Raw genomic sequence first — 20,421 nt, 5'->3', positions numbered from 1 at the left:
GGCTGTGCATGAACCCTTGCAATATCATGATAGCCTAGAGAAGCCCTCTTGTGCATAGGGCTCTACCCTCCTGAAGAGAGCACAATCCCTCCCCCCAGCAGCCACCCTCCACCCCACCCCTTGATCCTGCTGCCTTGCCTGGAGTGATACAGCTTGGAAGCCAGCAACTCACACTTAGCTGGTGGAATTGACACTGCCAACTGGGAACCTGTTGGAAGCTCCCTGGCCTAGATCAAGGGGCCGGGGGGCAGGAGAGAGCCTCAGGGCCATAACCCAACTGGGGGCTGTGCTGTTGTGACCTTGTAGATCATAGTGATCCTGGAGGGTTACAGTCATACGTATAATCAATTGCTTCCATGGCACCCCACAGCCACCTTCCTGTGGTGCAGCACCAGTGCAGACAGGGAGGCCTATTGCAGCCATGCAAGCATCAGCCAAGGCCAGCCTCAGCCCATTAAGTACCTGATGGTGGTGGTGGTCCCATCTTCTTCCTAGCATATACGCAACATGCTGCACACCCAGGATTCCTCACCGAATCTGATCCGAGCCGGGTACTGATGGGTACGAGGACCTGAACGATGATCCGATGCCTGGTGCCCACAGAGGCACCAGGGCTGATGGATCAGACTCAGGTCCTTCCACTGTAAAGCCCAGATCATAACTGGATACTATGTGCTTTAGGATGAACATGGCTTTAGGGTGAAGTCACGACACTCCGCCCAGCCCACCGTCACACGCTCCATGCTCCAAAAGCTGCAGTCCCAGAGCAGCTGTTTTACCCAAATGAATAAGCCAGAGCCGAGATACGGAAAGGGCCATTTATACACGAGCATGGAATGCACAGAGCCCACCCACCCCCCTAAGTCAAAGCTGGAGACCTCCCACGCCAGGCAGTGTAGCAAGTTACAACGAAGCCAAGGAACTCCTTTCACTGTGGGCATGTTGACCCGACCCTGCTGAGACAATGGGGGATCCACTGAGGCCCACTGTTCCCAGTAATGAGGAATTTAAATCAAAGGTGCATGTGTGTGTGTGGGGTGAGGTGTTGGGGGTTGAGCCCCCACTTATAGGGGCATCACAACCCAGAGCAGAGTTATTTGGTAGAGTAACAGGCAGCCAGAAAGAGGGTAGTGTCACCCACCCCCATCCCGGAAGTAAGATCTCCCTTGTGGGGAGGTCCCTCCCCCACATTGCAGCCACTGGGCAGGTTGTATAAATGCATTTAAGATCGGGACACTGGCTATTCTACCCCAGCCTGAACTCCGCTAGTGTCACAAGCGGGGGCCTGGTCCCAAAATCATTCCTGGCCTCGCACGGTTAGCGCCTGCCCCTGCCTTTAGACTGGCCCTGCTGTTCCAGGGGTGCTGAGCCCATCGCAGCAGGGATACAGCGGGTCCCACCTACCCTATGTCTAGGGTTAAAGAGGCTTGTTCCACTGGAGGAGCAGGGTGGTTGCCCCAGCTCACAGGGAGCTAAATTAAGCCGGGTTCTCTCCTCCATTAGCCCCAGCTCTGAGCCCCAGTTTCCACAGAGCTGCGCAGGTAACCAAGGGCAGGAGCCGAGCCTGCAGGATCTAGCGCTGGGCTCTGAGCAGGAACGAAGCCAGCTCCTGGGGAGATCGGCAACCAAGACACAAGCCCTGAGGTCCCAGTTGGTGCTACAATAACACCTGAACCCACCACCCGACAGGGTCTAGCAAGAAGCCAGGGGCAGCATGCCCCTGAAAAACTGCTTTTCCCAGGAAGGAGGCACCACTACTGCTAGAGTGAAAACCATGGCCCACAGCTACAGGGGGGCCACCGACATCCAGATGAGGGTGAGCCAAGCATCACTGCTCAGATGTTGTCTAGATCCTGGCCTGTTGCTCAGCACCACCAGCAACCCTCGGGCTGGTGAGCTTAGTCTCAGTTGAAGATTGTGACATTTCTCCTCTGCCTGGGAATGATCTATCAACTCACCCCACTGGTACAGGACCTCTTTGACCCCAGCCAGATGTTGGCATTTAATGCTAGCTCCACCTTTGCTAGGCAGGCTGGTTGGCCCCAGCTAGTCAATGGAGTGAAGGAGAAGGGGGTAGGAGAGCCGATGAGGGTGGGGGCTGCTGGTGGAGGATGCATCTAAGCCAACAGCAGGAATGCATGAATTGGGTCTGGAAACCACTCTTGAAGGAGAAGGGCCAAAGTCCCCACCCCCCGCCCTGTACAAGAGACAGCAGCCCTCAGCCATCCAGAGTTCGTCTGAACTTCCTGCAGTCCGGAGAACAGACCTGGTTCTGGGAACAGCTGCTGGAACTGCACAGGGACATGCAGTTCTTAGCACTGCCACAAGGTGGGGCAGGGGAGCAGAGAGGCAGGAATTCAACACAAAACCCCAGATTTCTCTGTCCTGCTTGGGAATCTTCAGCCAGGCCGCAGGCTTGGACCCGGCGGCCTCCCCACGGCCCGAGCGCTAGCAACAGTCTGGGTGGATAGGCCTCACACCGCCTCGCGGGCGGCCCTGCTCTTCTTCAGCTTGGAGAGACCCTCATGGATGCCGGCTTCTGTGACCCTGCAGAGAGAAAACGAGACACATGACCCCAGACTCTGAGGGGATGGATCAGATCTGGCTGCTTCCTCTACAGCTCCTGGAACTGCAGGGGTATCATGGCAGGTTGCTAAGATTCGCCCTCCCTTCTGGAAAGCACCTGGAACTTGCCCTGACACGGAACAGAGGGCACTGTGGAGCAGGAGCTAGACGACTCGGACTTTAAGGTCAGAAGGGACACTCAGGATCTAGTCGAGTGGTTTTCAAAGTTTGGATCATGGAATGCAAGGCACTGGGTCGCCTTGCTCAGCTGCCAGGGACCCTGGCGGCCGGCCAGTAAAAACGAATAGTCCCTACCTGTTCTGACACCACGCTGCACCTCGGAGGTGGCCAGCAACAGGTCCGGCTCATAGGCGGGGGGCCACAGGGCTCTGTGCGCTGTCCCTGCCCCCAACACAAGCTCCGCACTCTCACTGGCTGGTTCCCAGGCAATGAGAGTCGGGGTGGGAGCGGTGCCTGTGGGGGGGAACCGCTTGCGTGCCTTCACCTAGGAGCCAGACTTACTGTTGGCCACTTCTGGGGCGCAGCGCGGTCCACGGTGTCAGGACAGGCAGAAAGTCTGTTCCTGCACCCTGGCTGTGCTGCTGACTGGAAGCCACCAGAGGTAAGCCTGTGCCCCAACCCTGTGACCCAATCCCCCTGTCCCAACCCTTCCCCCCCCGAAACCCAGAGCCCCTTCCTGTACCCCAACTCCCTCATCCCTGACCCCACCCAAGAGCCTTCACCCCCAGCCCAGAGCCCTGATCTCCTCCTGCACCCCAACCCTGAGCCCCCCCCAAACCTGGAGCCCCCTCCTGCACCCTAAACCCCTCATTCTGAGCTCCACCCCACAGCCCTAACCCCCACACCCCAATCCTCTGCCCCAGCCCAGAGCCCTGACCCACTCCAGCACCCCAACCCCCTGCCCCAGCCCTGGGCCCCCTCCCACACCCCAAGCCCCTCATCCCCAGCTCCATTAGGTCGCACGCATTGATGGTTTTCTTCAACTCGATCACCAGGAAAAAACATCTGAAAACCACTGATCTAGTCTGATCTCCACAGGGGAGCTTGGAAGGATTCGATTTTTACTGGTAAAAGTCAAAGGTGGATTTCACCCAACATACCCCCCCAACACAAATATTTCCATCGATAACTGAGAGGCAAAGTAAGAAAAATGCAGCTCAAGACTTCAGAGTTTGATCGAAGGCTATTTACTCGGTATATTTTGCCACGGGACGTTGCCAATTGGCGTTTAAAACTTTAATGTCAATTTCAACGGCCACATCACTAGCTAATGATTGTCTGCCCCTCCTCGATTTTCCTTGTGAACATAAAAATGAGGGGAAAATACTTTAAAACAAACATTGCTATTATTCATCAAAACCATAAACATCGAATTCTTCCAAGCCTACTCACAGGGAGGAAAAACTGACCCAGAATAACTCAGTCCCAAATAGCTATTCTACGTAGGCAAACTGGTTGTAGCCCTGTTGGTCCCAGGATGTTTGAGAGACAAAGCGGGCAAGTTTCCCTGCTCACCGTCTCCCTCAGCCCCAGTACCACAGGGAATGAGCCTGACTTCCCTCTTCTCAGCCCCACCCAGAGATCTAGCTGCTTACACCTGATTCATCTGCAGTTCCTCCTCATCCTCCTCCTCATCCTCTTGGGGCAGCTGTAGATAAGGGTTGTTTGAAGCCGGGCGGAACTTGTATCCCGTTAGGATGAAGAAAACCAAGGTGGATACTTCAACCAGGAGCTGCAAGGAAGGAAAGAAGGGTCCTCAGGCCTAGCGAGCGGAGTCCAAGATCAGTGCAGCTGCTGCTGAAATGCAGCAGGCTCTGGGGTGGGACATAACAGCCCACAGCAACAGTTTAGGACAGGAAGGGAGGAATTATACAATGAGTGATAGAGAAAAAACTAGGCCTGAATGTGTATTGCCTACCCTGGAATTTGGGAAGGAAACTGACCTGGGAAAGGAAGGCTGTTGAAATGGCTGCAGCTATCTCAGACTCTTGGATTTACATGAAATCTGACCGAGTGCAGCACAGCCTGCTACAGTGACCAGCCGGAAGAGTGCCATGGCTGACAGCATTTCTCAAAAGCAGCTGGGTTCTCCCTGGTGGTTTCCTAGCCAAGTAGTGGCCCAGCAGTGGTTAGCACCAGCTCACAGTCCCAGCTGGGTGGGCTGCAGGGTAAGCAAAGCATTGCAGATCCCCAGTTGCCACTTCCAGTCCAGAGGCAAGAAAACCTGGCCTATACAATACAGCGCCTCACCGATGGCTCTCAAAGCACTTCACCACCACTCACGTCCAGAGCCCAGCTGGGAGGGAGGGAGGGAGGGAGATGTCCCCCGTCTTGCCAATAAGGATCTTAGAGTGGATCAGTGACACTGCTAGGAACAGAACACAGCAATCCTGCTCCCCTCCCCTCCTCTCTTCTCCTCACCTCGTAGAGCCACTGCCACTGGAAGGGGACAGTGAATTTGAGCAGGATGGCAATGACACGGGAGAAGTAAATGTAACACACCACCTGGAAGAGCGGGAGAGAGAGAAGAAAAAAGCGACTGAGGCCGCGGGCAGGATCCTGGTCCCATCACGCAGACAGCTCTGGCGCTGCCAACATCCCTGAGAGAGGAGCCAGGGCCGGGGGCACCTACCATGACGTAATAATGTCTGAAAAGCTTCAGTTTCGCCAGGTTTGTGGCAGCTGGAAATAAAACAAGGGGAGTTTGTCACACAGTGCTGGGAGCAGGTTCCAGATCAGGGGGACGGAGGGGGACAGAGCCCCCTCAGAGTGAGGGGGTGGGGGGAGCAGCTGGGCTTCTCGGGAGGAAGTCAAGACGGACTCACCTTTGCCATCTGTGCTGGAGGCCTCCTGAAGGTGGCGGATGGACCTGTGGATGGACAAACAGATGCTCAGCAGTTCCCGCCCTCGGCTCTGGAGCCGCGTTTCCTGGGGCAACTCCACTGGCCCGGAGCAGACAAGCCCGCTGGGCCCATGGCCCACAGGGGCAGGATGCAAAGATCACCACCATGGGGACATGGCCAAGCCAAAGCAATAACTCCCATGGGACTGTGGGAAGATTCGCCCCCCTGCCGCACCCCATGAAGCCTTCAATGGTCCCATCAATCCCCAACACTGTGTCAACCCCCAGGTTAGTGTGCACAGCTGGGACACCCCTCTGCACCGGACACTTCCCATGGGGGCCTATTGGGGGGAGTGACTGGCACCACCATGACCCCAGAGAGACAGACTTCCCTTTATAATTTATACCACCCTGGGCTTCTCCAGCATCTTCCACACATGCATCCGTGACGGTCCCCCATAGCACTGTGGGGTCAGCACTGATTCTGAGGGGAGATCACCCCCTACTAACCCCCCATCCTGCAATACAGCAGCATGGGGGTCACCGCTGACTTGGGAGAGCGCCCCCTACTGACACCTCCATCCCGCAGTTTTCCTCCATCTCCCATCCAAGCACTGACCCAGCTCAGCTTGTGAGACCTGGCGGGTTCCCAACCCAAGGCAGTACCACCGCCGAGGTGGGCCCAGCTCTTACCACACCACAGGGAAGAGGATGGCCCCACAGCAGAGCAGGTCCACCAGGAAGAGGATCTGCTTCCAGGAGGCATAGTCACTGCTGCCCTCCTCCGAGGACTCGATGATAATGTAAGCGATGTTTGCCAGCACCTGTGCAATGGGAAAGGCAGGTGATGAAGGGACTTCACAGCCCCAGGCGGGCATCCTGCAGGCGGGCACTAACCGTCGCTGCCCAAATACCTGCCACCCCAGCATGTGCCCTGTATCTTCCCCCGCTTGCCAAGACATGTGTTGCCCGGTGCAGGACATTGCCCGGAGGCCAGAGGAGAGCAGGGCGCTATCACCTGGCTCTTATTTAGCACTTTTCATCTGGAGATCTCCAAGCGCTTCTGTAGGGAAAGACAGGACCATCATCCCCATCTCGCACATGGGTAAACTGAGGCACAGATGAGGAGGGGAAGCAACTTGGCTGAAGTCAGCCAGCTGACAAGGGGCGGAGCGGAAAGCAGACCCCACATCTCCCAAGGTCCTGCCCAGGGCTCTGTCCATGAGCTGACGGTGCTTCACCAAGGGAATTGCTTCCCTGAATCATTCGCTTTCAGCGCCGGGAGCCTGAAAGGAACCGAGACAGAACCAGATCCAGCAGCCCCACCCCAGCCCAACATCCTCACCCAGCACTGCTCTGGCTTTGAAGGCAGAATGGCAAGGAGACGGCCGCCCGCAGAAGCGGCCGCTTCATAGCCAGCTCCTCCCAGCCGTCACACCCCTCACCTGCAGGGGGATGACAATCACGAAGAGCTTCTTCTCTTTGTCCGACAGGATGTACTTGATGAAGGCCCAGCCTGTCCCGATCAGCGCGATGGTGATGAAGAGCAGGGCGCCCTTCAGCCTGTAAGGCACCCAGAGGCAACTCAGGCGGGTGCCCTGTTCTGGGAGGCAGGGCTGGCCCAGGGCGAGTCACGGAGGGGCTGTGTTTCCTGAGCCACAACGTGCTGGGACTGAAGAAACTGGGACACTCTCCCTCCCCTGCACAACTGCCCCTGCCCCCCACAGTGCCCCCTGCTGGGAGAGGTTGGAACTGCAGTATCCAGGAGCTTCCAACACAGCCAGTGCTCCTGCCCCGCTCTATACAGCGCCCCCTACTGGGAAAGACTGGGATTGGAGCGGCTAAGAGCTCCGCCCAGAGCCAGCCCTCCTACACTATCCCCTGCAATTATCAGCTCCATGCAATCAATGTCCTATGACACTTTCCAGGGCACCTCCTGCTGGGAGGACTGTAGTAGCGAGACCTCCCCACAACCCTCCCAGTGGCACCACACCCCAGCCAGTGCCCCCTGGTGGGAGAAACTGGGACTACAGTACTTGCAAGCTCCCCCCTTATCCGTCGGTTCCTCCAGGGCCCCCATCCCGGAGCCAGCCATGATGCCGGGCTACAGAGTATCACAGAATATGTTCCCTCCGCGTAGGCCCCGTAACGAGATGCTCTGCACTTACAGGTGGGTCACGAAGTACATGACGGCTAAGCTCTCGATCGGGTGACCCTCGGTGTTAATGAAATAGTAGTTGATCTGAGAGAGAGGACAGAGAACGGGGTCTCAGTTGGAGCCTCCTGATTCTGGCTAGACAGGCTGGGAGAACACCTACCATAGCCACCCAAAATCCATCTGCCTGTTCAGGAGCTGGTGGCAAAGCCAGGGGGGCTCAGAGCCATTCACCTCTGTGCCAACAGCCCTGCCCGGCAGGGTAACTAACCGCCATCGCGAGATGGCGGTCGGGCAGCCAGTGCATGAGATGAATTTGACGGGTCTCAGCCCTGCATGCCAGAGACACCATTGTCTTCCTGGGGGTAGATCAGCCCTTCCCTGAGAAAGGTCAGAGATTCTTAGCAGGGGTGACACAGGCTTGTAGGGAGGGAGGGAGGGGGACACTGTCCCTGCCAGCACGCTGAGAACAGAGAGGACCCCAGAACCAGTCAGTCCAGCATGCTCAGTTTGCACTGATGCTTTTCAAGGGGCTCTGGATTCAGGTTAACACCTTACAAGCTAGCGTCTTCCCCAGCCATACCCAATCCCCCAAGCCAGCAGGCCCTGGGCACATTTCACCTCTTAGACAGAGACACGCCCGCTAAGCTGAGGACGAGGCTCACGGGGGTCAGTGGGAGCCCGACTGCAGTGAACCCAGGTACGGCCGCTGTCCAATAACACCAGGCTCTACCGGCTTTCGGTGTGCGTCCCGCACCTAGCGCAATGGGGCTTTGATCCATGGCTGGGGCTCCTAAGAGCGACCATATGACAAACACCTCGCTCAGAGCGCTTTTCATCTATGGATCTCAAAGCACTTGGCAGCATCATTCCCATTTCATAGATGGGGAAACTGAGGCAGGGAGGCACAGCTGGCCCAAGATCAGCCAGGAGGCCAATGGCTAGCGCCCAGGTTTCTCAAGCCCTTTGTCACTGGGCCCCCCTGCATCGGCATAGCTGGCTACTTACACTGTGAAAGAGAAGGGAAAGGGCCTTGGTATATGCTAAGGCAGCCATGAGCCAGTGGATTTTGAACACGCTGAACCTGCGGGTAGAGAGATGCGCAATCAGGCTGATGCCCATGGCGGTTCTGGGGGTGGAAAGGGGGCAGGGTGAGGTACAACAGACAGGAAGGCTGCCTGCCCTGGGGAAAGCAGTGTGGACACAGCCGATCACAGAGGCGGGGCTCACTTGTGCTGGCAGAGGAAGTAGACCCACACAGTGGCCGCGGCCAGGAAGCAGGCGGACATGACCAGATAGAGTTTGATGAGGGGGATCTCGGCAGCCGACAGGTACCCGTCCGGGTTCTTCTCTCGGATCATCACCTGCAAAGCAGAGGCAGAGCGGGAGCTATGGCTGGGGGAGATGCCGACTGAAAAAAAACATCCCACCGCACAGGGACGACAGGAGATCTGATCCAGGGTGGCAGGGGAGCACCGGGCTAAAGTGGCCCCTTGCGTTGGTCTGGAAAGGTGGGGGAACATTGGGTGGACCACTGAGCTGATCCAACATGGCAGGGGGGCTACCAGGCTAGAGGGGCTCGCTGGTTTGATATGCCACAGCAAGCGTGCAGAGGGAGGCTGATGGGACTGGGACCAACAAACACAGACTGAAGATGTATGACAAACTCCCCCCACATGCTGTGGCTTTGGAGATGCGTGGCAGACCCACAGTTTGCTCTAGATTAGCTGTGCCTGGTGGATAAAGCCCTGGACTGGAACACTGAAGACCTGGGTTTGAATCCCAGACACTTGTAGACCACAGCCCGGTAAGGATCCCTCATAACCCATTCATCCAGTCTATTGCAGCATGACAAGCATTTGAGGCTCTGTGTGGGGTATCTGAGCACCTGGGCTTCTACTTAGGTTGCCAGGTCTTTGGGGCAGGGGGACTGGCTTTGCGTTCTGTGTCTGTGCAGCGCCAAGCACAGGAGGGTCCTGGGCCATGACTAGGGCTCCTAGGCACTACAGCAATACAAATATCTAGCTCAAAGCACTTCGCAGAGGAGGTCAGTATCATTATCTCCATTTTACAGATGGGGAAACTGAGGCACGGAGCGGGGGAAAGTGGCTTATTCAGGGAATAGGACCCAGGTCTCCTGAGTCCCAGACCAGTGCTTTACTCTGCTTTCTAATCCGCCCAAAGGCAGAGAGGGGAAGTCTGTACCAGAGGATTAGAACTCTGCTGCCTCTGCTGGAGGGAGGGGGGGATGACCGTCTCCCGCATGCACACTTACGGTGATGTCGTACGGCATCTGGTTTGCCGGGGCTCTGTTATGGCAGTTGTGAAAGTTGAGGTTGTACAGCCCTTCCGCCTCCGAGCCGATCACTACGTGGAACTGCAAGGACAGAGCGGGAGACACCCCGGGAGACCCGTGTTACCAGTCAGGGCTCTGATCGGAGCTATCCAGGTTGACTCATTGCAGGAGACAGGCTGAGGAGCCCCCCCTGCTCAGTGGAGTTCCTATTACAGACATGTTAAGATTCCGGGGCTCTGCCCCTCCCTCCCTGGGCTGCAGCCCATTCTGGCCCTGGAAAAGCAGGGAGCAAGTCAACCCAGCAGCGATTCTAAGGAGCAGTGCGCAGCCCTCATTGGCCAGGATGGGCCAGCTGGGTCCAGGCCCATTGAGCAAGGAGGTAGGGATACCAGACTAGGCCAACCAATGGCCTCGCCCCACACAGCAGGAGGTGGGATGCCATTGGACCAGGCCACTTATTTGATCTGATGTGGCAGGGAGGGGTGGGGAATAGGCTACAGGGAAGCAGAGATACCAGGATAGTCAGGACAGGCTGACCTGTCTTGGAAGTGAGGGTGGGGAGATGCCAGGCCAGATGGGCCCCCAGGTCTGACTGGCGGGGGTGGGGAGATGCCAGGCCACATGGGCCCACAGGTCTGACTGGCAGGGGTGGGGAATGCCAGGCCAGATGGGCCCCCAGGTCTGATTGGCGGGGGTGGGGAATGCCAGGCCACATGGGCCCTCAGGTCTGATTGGCGGGGGTGGGGAACACCAGGCCATATGGGCCCACAGGTCTGACGGGGGGTGGGAGGAACGGGACAACGACACAGGGGAAGAACACGAGCTGTTGGCTTGTTCCAGGAAGGCCCTTCCTCCATCCAGCCGGGCGACGCTTACGCTGAAGTTGTAGGAGTCATTCACGCTGTCGAGATCTAGGAAGAGATTTTCCCCTCCATGGCTGGAATCCTGCTGCACGAGAAAGACCAATAAGGACTAATGCACATAGAGCTGGAGTCGCCTGCCACACGTGGGAGAGGAGGAAAGAGCAGGGCTTGCTCTGCCCGGGGATCACCCAGATCCAGGCTTACTGTGGCTCAGCCGTGCTACAGTTCCCAGCTGCTGGTCCGGGGGCTAGGGCTGCTTGTCATGCTGGCGTGAGCAACAACCGGGACTCTATCGCTGCCCGCTTCCCATCCAGCCACTGGCTCCCCAAAGCCCTCTGAAGTCTACCCCTCTCCCCAGCCTCTCTGCCCCACAACGGGCAGTTGGCTCCCTGGGCTCTGCAGAGAGGACAGCGCTGGAATGAGGTGGCGGCAGGCACCGGCTGGGTTGGCGGAAGCCCGGTGACCTGGCACAGCTGCCTGGGAACTGCCCTCGGCTCAGTCCCTGAAGGGCATTTACCTGCTTGCCTTCGGCCGCTGTCTTCTTCTGGGAGTCATCCGCGTCAGGCACTTTACCAGGCGCTTTCTGCTGTCCTTCTGTGCCTGGTAGAACGAACACAGCCCTTCGTCATGGACTAGATGCCATTAACTCCAGCTCCTGCTACAAGGCTCAGGCTGGGAGCCCCCCCTCCACCTCCTTTCAGGCCCTTGCATCCATTGCTCCCCACGAAAACAACACCCAACATGATAGGGCCTCCATCGCAGCTGTGGCTGGGATAGAACAACAATGACCTGCCTCCTTGAAATGAGGTAGCCTCAACGTCCTGTCCTAAACAGGAGTGCCAGTGCTGGGTGGCTATTAAATAGCTGCCACATTCCACCCCAGAGATGGCTGCATTTCAAGCAGTGGGGTCCCTCTACATCTGTAATCTGGCCATGTTCCCCCTAGCACTTTGAGAGCCTTGGAACAAAGGTACCCCAGAAGCACACCGAATTACATATTGAGAGCATGGGGCAATCCTAGTGAGATCAGATGCACCTGCCATGTTAAGCAATTAACTGCAGCACTCTCGTTAAGGAGAAAACGAGCCCCTTCTTAAGCAGCATGGAGAAGGCTGCTTCACTCCAGGCAAATAGGAAACAGCAAGACATGGGTGTCTAAGCCGCTTCCAGTCTCCCTCACCTTTATTGGCAGCAGCCTGGTCCTTGCTATCCGAGCCCCCATTCTGCACCTCAGGGAGCAGACCGGAATAAATCTGCAGCTTCTTCTGCTCGCCGAGCTGCCGCACTTGGACCCTGAAAGGACAGAACCGAGCGTCAGTACAGGGGGCATGACACAATGGAGTCAGAAGGGACGTGGAGAGGGGGCGAGATCAGTTATGCAAAGGGTTGTTTAGTCGGTCGCTGGGGGCCAGGACTCCTGGGTTCTGTTCCTAGCTCTCGGAGAGGAATGTGTGGTTATAACTGGCAGCCAAGACTCCTGGGTTCTACTCCCAGCTGGGAGAGGGCTGGGAGGGTGTAGTGCTCAGAGTAAAAGTAGCAGTTTGATTTATCTGCTGCCTTTTCCATTTCACTGTGTAACCTCCTGTTACACGCAGATACATAGGAGCACCTGACTGATCTTCTGTCTACCATTCACTCATTAATTTATACACCGTTATCACATCTCCTTAATTATTCCCTCTCTAATCCCAGTCATCTTTCACACGGTTCTCACATACCACCTGATATCAGGGGTGGTTGCAGCCAGTGCTGGTGACAACACAAGCTGTCTGTATATTTGCTAGGGGCTGCTCTGATCCCTGGACCCAGAAGAGTCTAGATACTAGGCTAATTTGCCATTAATGGCTCCAGTCAATTTAGCGGGAGGCCAGATGAGGAGTCCAACGAAATATATATAAGCACAGACAGAATTTCACTTGCTTTTTCTGTTTGACATCAACGAGGAAGAGGATTCGTGACTCCGTTCCGGTTTGTTCCAAGGTGCAGTTATGAGATTCCTTTCCCTGCAGAGAGGAAAACTGGCTCCCCGTCAGATCAGACAAAAAACACATGTACAAGCTATCTTAATTACCACCATCAGGATTTACATTAGGCCTCAAATCAGGGCCCTGCTGCATCAGATGCTGTACATAGTAAGAGACAGTCCCTGCCTCAGAGAGCTTACAATCTAAATAGCTGAGACACAGGGAGGGAGGGGATGTGACACTCAACAGGTCAGTGGCACAGCTGGGAATAGAACTGAGGTCCCATCAACTTCAAGTCCAGAGCGCTACCCACTAGGTCCTGCTGCCTCTCCAAGGGACTGATTCACATTCACTTCCCCTACAGCCAGTCTTTCCAGTGGCTCCCAGAGGTAACTGATGGCAGATTCCAGACATTCCCCCTTTCGGATTCCTTTACTACAGCCTAGCCCTAGAGAACCTGTCTAGGTTCCATGCAATGAAACCAGTCAGCAGTGCTCAGGGGATCGGCCAGAAGGGGTCACTCAAGAGAAACACATCACCCATTGAGCAGGACTTGCCCCCTGAAAACAGTCCCCCGCCAGAACAGCAGCGCTTCCCAAACAAACTCTGAAGAGTTCGTGCACACACAGAAAATGGCAACTCACTGGGTAGGAGAGGGCCTCGCGAATCCTCGTCCTGGACAAGCTGAAGCCAACCTGGAAATAAAAAGGATTAATCTGTTATAACCAAGCCCATCTCCACCAGCAAGGGGCAGAACCCTGAGCTTTCGGCAGATGGGAAAGGCTCAGGTGGGGCAGGCACAGAAGCTCTGCCAGGGGGGCAGCCAGCCACAGTGTCTCCCATACAAGGCATGAAGATGCCCCATGATACAGTTACGGCCCTCCAGGCCAGCTCGCTGATTAGCTCCAGAAAGCCCAAAGGTATTCGGCTACTTGGATTTCTTACCAGATGGACTGAGTGTTGGGGGCTGTCCACCATAAGTTATTTGATCAACCTCAAAAAACCTGTTAAGACCCACCCACCCTTGGAACACTGAAACCCACCAAATTAAGGGACCCACCCAGCCCCTAATGCATTACAGATTTAAGGGGGGGAGGGATAGCTCAGTGGTTTGAGCATTGGCCTACTAACCCCAGGGTTGTGAGTTCAATCCTTGAGGGGGCCACCTAGGGATCTCGGGCAAAAATCAGTACTTGGTCCTGCTAGTGAAGGCAGGGGGCTGGACTCAATGACCTTTCAAGGTCCCTTCCAGTTCTAGGAGATACGTATCTCTTCTTATTATTATTATGGACAGCCCCTTGGAGCGGGAGCCCTGCTGGCTGCTTCTACCAGCAGTCCCCAATATGGTGCCTGTGGGCACCATGGCACCCACCAGGGTATTAATGTGTGCCCACCTAGTGCCCAGCAGGGGAGACAAGCTACAACCCCGCACCTGCCGGGGACAGAGAACTCCAGGGCTGCAGGCACCAGTGTTCTCGGTCCCAGGCAGGCATGGGGCCACAGCTTAAGCTAGAGAGAAGCCGCGGCCCCACGCCTGAAGGGAACAGAGAACTCCGGGGCTGCAGGCACCAGTGTTCTCTGTCCTCGCAGCTTCTCTCTGGATTCATATATTATGTAACATTAAATATGATTTTTTGGTATTATTTAATGTACAAATACAAAATAAGCCTTGAAAAATTGTTGGCGTCCACCACACACTTCTGAAAACATGAATGTGCTACTGGCCACAAAAAGGTTGGGGACCACGGGTCTAGGGTAGGTCTTCACTGCAGTCACAGAGTTAACTCGGGCTCTAATTCGGGTGGCTGCCTCTATCCTCCCTCCCCCAGCTGGCTTAATGGAGGGTACAGGCCAGAGCCAGGGATCTGATCTGCCTTAGGTACTTAAACGACCCGCACACATACACGACCTCACAATATTTCCTGTATTTAACGTTCCAAGTGCTGTTAACATCGTTTTTTTTCCCCCCCTTAAGTACCTCTCTGGGCCTCTATTCTCCATCTAAATGACTTGCCCAAGGTCACACAGGAGGTCGGTGGCAGAGCACTGAACTGATCTCCCAGTTGTAGGCTAGGGACCTGGGTCATTCTTCCTCTGCCTGATTTGAACCCAGGACAGCAGGTGTCTCAGACCTGAAGTTTAGCTCAACCCAGCTCTCTCGGCTCCCATTGGTGAGAGTGCTAGATTCACTGCAGGAGCGCCCCGCAGGTGTGAAGCGCCCTGGCACGGTGCCATTCACACCCACAGTCTCCTTGGGAATCACAGGGGGGTGGAGGGTGATCGCTCCCTGGCGTGCACCACGAACTACTACACGACTGAGTGCTCCTGAGAAGAGCCGCGGTGTTTACCCAAGGCTTGTCCTGCTTGGCACTGCCAAGGCTGAGATGCAGCCGGCTCACATTCACCTCCAGGGAGCCATTCGCGTAGAAGCCGAAGGTGTTCAAATGGATATCAGCCCTCTTCTCGCCCTGAAATAGATGAGGCAGGAAGCCGTCACACGACCAAGCCTATTAGGCTGGCTGGCAACAGCAGCAAAACATGCCACTCCCCCGAATGGGAGACAAGGGGCAGCCCCACGCAGCAGCCTCCAGCCAGGGGGCCAAGCCTCGAGGTGGCCTTTTCAGTCATGCTCGTGCAGCCAGCCAGAGAGATGAGTGGGGCCCAGCACGCCTCTTCTACCCTTGGCTGGCCAGATTTATCTCACCTCGCAAGCTGCAGAGGCATCAGAATTGCTTCTCTTTCAGAAGAGGAAGCGACTCCAGAGGGGCAGGGTGAGCAGAGGCTGAAGCAGGAGCGAGATTAGCGGTTTCTGGATCCAGATCACGTGTCTGCATCAGCCAAGTTGCCATTTCGTCACACAGGGTCACCTGGGACGTGGCAACGTGGTGACCCATAGGGACGGGACTGCTCGAAATCTAACCCAGCTCACAAACTGCAGCGATGGGCTGCTCCCGTTGACATAGCTGCTTAAAGAAGACGAGTTCATTGCTCAGCCCCCAGACAGGCTCAGAGCGAGACTGAGCCCAGGATCTGAGCCATGTTTTTCTCCCAGAGAAGGGAGTCAGCTGTGACACTGCTTAAATCAAAGCCTGAGAACTGAGCACTCCTCCCAGCCCGTAGGGAAGCTCACACCTGGATCCAAGCTTCCTAGCCAGCTCCGATCTCTGTTAAGGGGGCAAATCCAACCCCAGACACCGGCACCCCCTCCGAGCGCACATGAATGTTAGACCTGAGCTCTGGTCTGTTTGTAATGAAAATAATAGCTCTCCTGCCCCCAGATCAGACTGGGATGTATCAGAGGAGACGGAGCAGTGGAGGGAGAAGAACAGGTTTGGGGGATGGGGGAGTTGGGTGAGGAGAATGGGGGTGCAGCCGGGGGAAATGAGGTGAGATCAGGACAGTGTCTTCATCCAGCAGATTTGGAAAGAAAGCAACCCCCCATGTAGCCAATGAGTTCACATGTTTATTTAGCAACTGAAACACAAATAACATCATCCACATACTGAAATAAAACAGAAAGCTTGGAAAACCTGGCTGACACCCTTCTCAGCTGCCTAGGCCTGAGGGGCCCAACCCCCTGTTCCTTATCTGGCCTTCCACACTCCAGAAACGTTGGGCTGCCCGCACACGTAACCACAGCCCAGGCGTTGGACAATCAGCCTGTTATGTCTTCATGTGACATTGTTTCAACACAATGCAAACTCAGATCTGCTCCGGACTTCCCCCAGGCCTCATCTGGTGTTCCCCCAAACACCAATGGCCTTGTCCACATAAGGTCCCCCAGCTACCCAGGCCCCCCTCTCACCCACCACTGCGTTGTCAGAGCATTTCCACCTGCAAGTCCAGGAACTGCTGTGTTAGGGGTCACCAAGGGAGAAGGTGGCCAGGGCCAAGCGCCATGGGAAGGAGTGGCAGAGGGCATGGGGGGGGGGGTGATGATGTGGAAGGGCCCAAGCAGATGATGGGGAAGGAGTAACTGAGGCAGGGATGGGAGAGATGGAGGCTGGGGGGGATCACAAGGTGCTGGGGAGAACTGGTGGGTCCCAGCCCTGGGCTGGGGAAGGTGAGGATGTGAGGGAGGAAGGACTCAGGGAGATTCCCAGGGGTGTTCCCAAGGGTAGTTCAAGCCCCAGCAAGGGTGAGGGGGGATTAGCAGGGGGTTTTAGGAGGATCATGCAGTGGACGCTCCAGATTGGGGAGAGGACAGCTGGGGGGGTGGGGGGGAGCACGGAAGCTCAAAGCCAGGGTGGTCGGTCTCATGCCAGCTGTTGTGGGGAGTGCCCAAAGCCCAGGCAGGTCAGTCCCATCCCAGGGTTGGAGGGGGTTGGTCAAGTCCTGAGGGTCAGGGAGTCCCATCCTGGCATTATGATGCCCCACCCGAGGGCGGTCCAGTCATGTCCCAGGGGAGGGCGTTCCCAGCTCAGGAGTTGGCCTCATCAGGGGGCGGGGGGATCAGTCCTTCCACAGGAGGTCAGAGGGGTCGGTGTTAGTACCCGGGGCAGGGTTCGATCCGATCCCTGGATGGGGGATGGTCAGGTCCGGTGCGATCTGATCCCTGGGTGGGGAGGGGTCCAGTCCGGTCCCTGGGAGAGGGAGGGTCCAGTCTCTGGGAGGGGGAAGGGTCCGGTCCAGTCTGGTCCCTGGGCAGGGGAGGGTCCGGTCCGGTCTCTGGGGAGGGGGAGGGCAGAGGGTCTGATCCGGTCAGATCCCTGGGAGGGGAAGGGTCCGGTCTGGTCCCCGGGCCGGGGGGGGTCCGGTCCAATCCTTGGGGAGGAGAAAGGTCCGGTCTCTGGGAGGGGGAAGGGTCTGGTCCAGTCCGGTCCCTGGGCAGGGGAGGGTCCGGTCCGGTCCCTGGGTGGGGGGGCGGGCGGGGTCCGGTCCGGTCTGATCCCTGGGGAGGGAAAGGGGGAGGGAGGGTCCAGTCCGGTCCCTGGGGAGGGAAACGGGGAGGGTCTAGTCTCTCGGGAGGGGGAAAGGTCTGGTCCAGTCTGGTCCCTGGGCAGGGGAGGGTCCGATCCGGTCTCTGGGAGGGGGAGGGTCCGGTCCAGTCCAGTCCAGTCCAGGCCCTGGGGGGGGAGGGACGGGGAGGGTCCGGTCCGATCCCAGGGGAGGGGGAAGGGGGGGTCCGGGCCAATCCTGGGGGAAGGAGTGGGGGAAGGGGAGCGTCTGATCCGATCCCCGGGGAAGGGGGGGGTCCAGTCCGGTCTCTGGGAAGGGGAGGGTCCGGTCCAATCCAGTCCCTGGGCAGGGGACCGGTCCGGTCCGATCCCGGGGGAGGGGGGAGGGGGGGTCCGGTCCGATCCGGGGGAAGGGGGGGTCCGGCCCGATCCCGGGGGGGAGGGGGAGTCCGGCCCGATCCCGGGGGGGGAGGGGGAGGGGGAGGGGGGGTCCGGCCCGATCCCGGGGGAAGGGGAGGGGGAGGGGGGGTCCGGCCCGATCCCGGGGGAAGGGGAGGGGGAGGGGGAGGGGGGGTCCGGCCCGATCCCGGGGGAAGGGGAGGGGGAGGGGGGTCCGGCCCGATCCCGGGGGAAGGGGAGGGGGAGGGGGGTCCGGCCCGATCCCGGGGAAAGGGGAGGGGGAGGGGGGTCCTGGCCGGTCCCGGGGAAGGGGAGGGGGAGGGGGGGGTCCGGGCCTGTCCCGGGGGAGGGGGAGGGGGAGGGGGGGTCCGGGCCGGTCCCGGGGGGAGGGGGGTCCGGGCCGGTCCGGTCCCGGGGGGAGGGGGAGGTCCGGTCCGATCCCGGGGAAGGGGGAGAGGAGGGGGAGGAGGGTTCCGGTCCGGTCTCGGGGAAGGGGGAGGGGGAGGGGGGGTCCGGGCCGGTCCTGGGGAAGGGGGAGGGGGGTCCGGTCCGGGCCGGACCCGGGGGGAGGGGGAGAGGAGGGGCAGGGGGGGTCCGGTCCGGTCCCGGGGGGAGGGGAGGGGGGGGTCCGGTCCGACCCGGGGAAGGGGGAGAGGAGGGGGAGGGGGGGTCCGGTCCGGTCCCGGGGAAGGGGGAGAGGAGGGGGAGGGGGGGTCCGGTCCGGTCCCGGGAAAGGGGAGGGGGGGTCCGGTCCGGTCCCGGGGGGAGGGGAGGGGAGGGGGGGTCCAGTCCGATCCCGGGGAAGGGGGAGGGGGGGTCCGGTCCGGTCCCGGGGGGAGGGGAGGGGAGGGGAGAGGGGGGTCCGGTCCGATCCCGGGGAAGGGGGAGAGGAGGGGGAGGGGGGGTCGGGTCCGGTCCGATCCCGGGGGGGGAGGGGGAGGGGGGGTCCGGTCCGGTCCCGGGGGGAAGGGGAGGGGAGGGGGGTCCGGTCCGATCCCGGGGGGAAGGGGAAGGGGAGGGGGGGTCCGGTCCGATCCCGGGGGGAAGGGGAAGGGGAGGGGGGGTCCGGTCCGATCCCGGGGGAAGGGGAAGGGGAGGGGGGGGTCCGGTCCGATCCCGGGGGAAGGGGAAGGGGAGGGGGGGTCCGGTCCGATCCCGGGGAAGGGGAGGGGGGGTCCGGGCCGGTCCCGGGGGGAAGGGGAAGGGGGAGGGGGGGTCCGGGCCGGTCCCGGGGGGGAGGGGAGGTCCGGGCCGGTCCCGGGGGGGAGGGGGAAGGGGAGGGGGGTCCGGTCCGGTCCCGGGGGAGGGGGGGTCCGGTCCCGGGGGAGGGGGAGGGGAGGGGGGGTCCGGTCCGGTCCGATCCCGGGGGGGGAGGGGGAAGGGGAGGGGGGGTCCGGTCCGGTCCCGGGGGAGGGGAGGGGAGGGGGGGTCCGGTCCGGTCCCGGGGGAGGGGGAGGGGGGTCCGGTCCGGTCCCGGGGGAAGGGAGGGGGAGGGGGGGTCCGGTCCGATCCCGGGGAAGGGGGAGGGGGGGTCCGGTCCGGTCCCGGGGGAAGGGGGATGGGAGGGGGAGGGGGGGTCCGGGCCGGTCCCGGGGGAGGGGGAGGGGGGGTCCGGTCCGGTCCGATCCCGGGGGGGGAGGGAGAGGGGAGGGGGGTCCGGTCCGGTCCGGTCCGATCCCGGGGGGGGAGGGAGAGGGGAGGGGGGTCCGGTCCGGTCCGGTCCGGGTCCCCAGGCCGCGCTCACCGTCAGCACCAGGCGGTGGATCCGGCCCGCGGCGCCTCCGAGCAGCAGCAGCAGCGGGAGGAGCCGCCCCAGCCCCCGCGAGGCCCCGGGCCGCCCCCGACTCCGGCCGAACATCCCTGGGCACCGGCTGGCCGCCCCGCCGCGCCTCGTCCCGTTCCGGCCACTCAGCCTCCGCCCCCCGCCCGCCTCCGGCTCCGCCAATCGGCGCGCCGCGACCCCGCCACGCCGCCAATCATCGCCCAACTCGTCGATTGCACCCGCCCCCTACCGGGAAGCTCAGCCAATACGAGCTCGATGTCAGTTATCCCGCCCACAGGCCTTGAGGCTGACAGGGAAGCGCACCAATGGTAGCGTTTCCCATGCTGCCTTGGGCTGGAACTACATTTCCTATGATGCCTAGCGCTAGAAACTACATTTCCCATCAGCCCGAGGGGCTAACCCTATTTTTCCCATGATGCCTAGCCATAGAGGCTTCCCCTTCCTGCTGGTCATTGGCTGGAACTACAATTCCCAGGGTGCTCTAGGACCTTTACCTTCCCCCACCTGTTGTGTGGGGCATAGCAGCTCTGTAGCAATGTGGGGCAGTGAATGGCAAAATCCCTAATTCTCAAACTCTGGGTCGTGACCCCATTCTAATGGGGTCGCCAGGGGCTGAAGCCTGAGCCCCACCACCT

General features: G+C 59.3%; 1 protein-coding gene across 1 annotated transcript; it reads right to left on the bottom strand.

The window, feature by feature from the left end:
* Positions 1-804: 804 nt before the first annotated feature.
* On the bottom strand, positions 805-19,861 carry GPR108 (G protein-coupled receptor 108). Its single transcript, XM_030547482.1, has 18 exons — positions 19,748-19,861; positions 15,055-15,174; positions 13,351-13,401; positions 12,663-12,760; positions 11,923-12,035; positions 11,260-11,342; positions 10,756-10,827; positions 9,859-9,960; positions 8,814-8,947; positions 8,592-8,667; positions 7,597-7,670; positions 6,874-6,991; positions 6,122-6,252; positions 5,412-5,455; positions 5,219-5,268; positions 5,008-5,091; positions 4,182-4,318; positions 805-2,547 (listed from the first exon to the last, which is right to left on the bottom strand). Exons 1-18 carry the CDS (start codon positions 19,859-19,861, stop codon positions 2,475-2,477), a joined length of 1,674 nt encoding a protein of 557 aa, XP_030403342.1. The 3' UTR covers positions 805-2,474.
* Positions 19,862-20,421: the final 560 nt, after the last annotated feature.

This window comes from Gopherus evgoodei, unplaced genomic scaffold (genome assembly GCF_007399415.2).
Source record: "Gopherus evgoodei ecotype Sinaloan lineage unplaced genomic scaffold, rGopEvg1_v1.p scaffold_59_arrow_ctg1, whole genome shotgun sequence".
NCBI lineage: Eukaryota > Metazoa > Chordata > Testudines > Testudinidae > Gopherus > Gopherus evgoodei.
The sequence above is the reverse complement of the archived record's forward strand: the minus strand, read 5'-3'. Positions and strand labels throughout refer to the sequence as shown.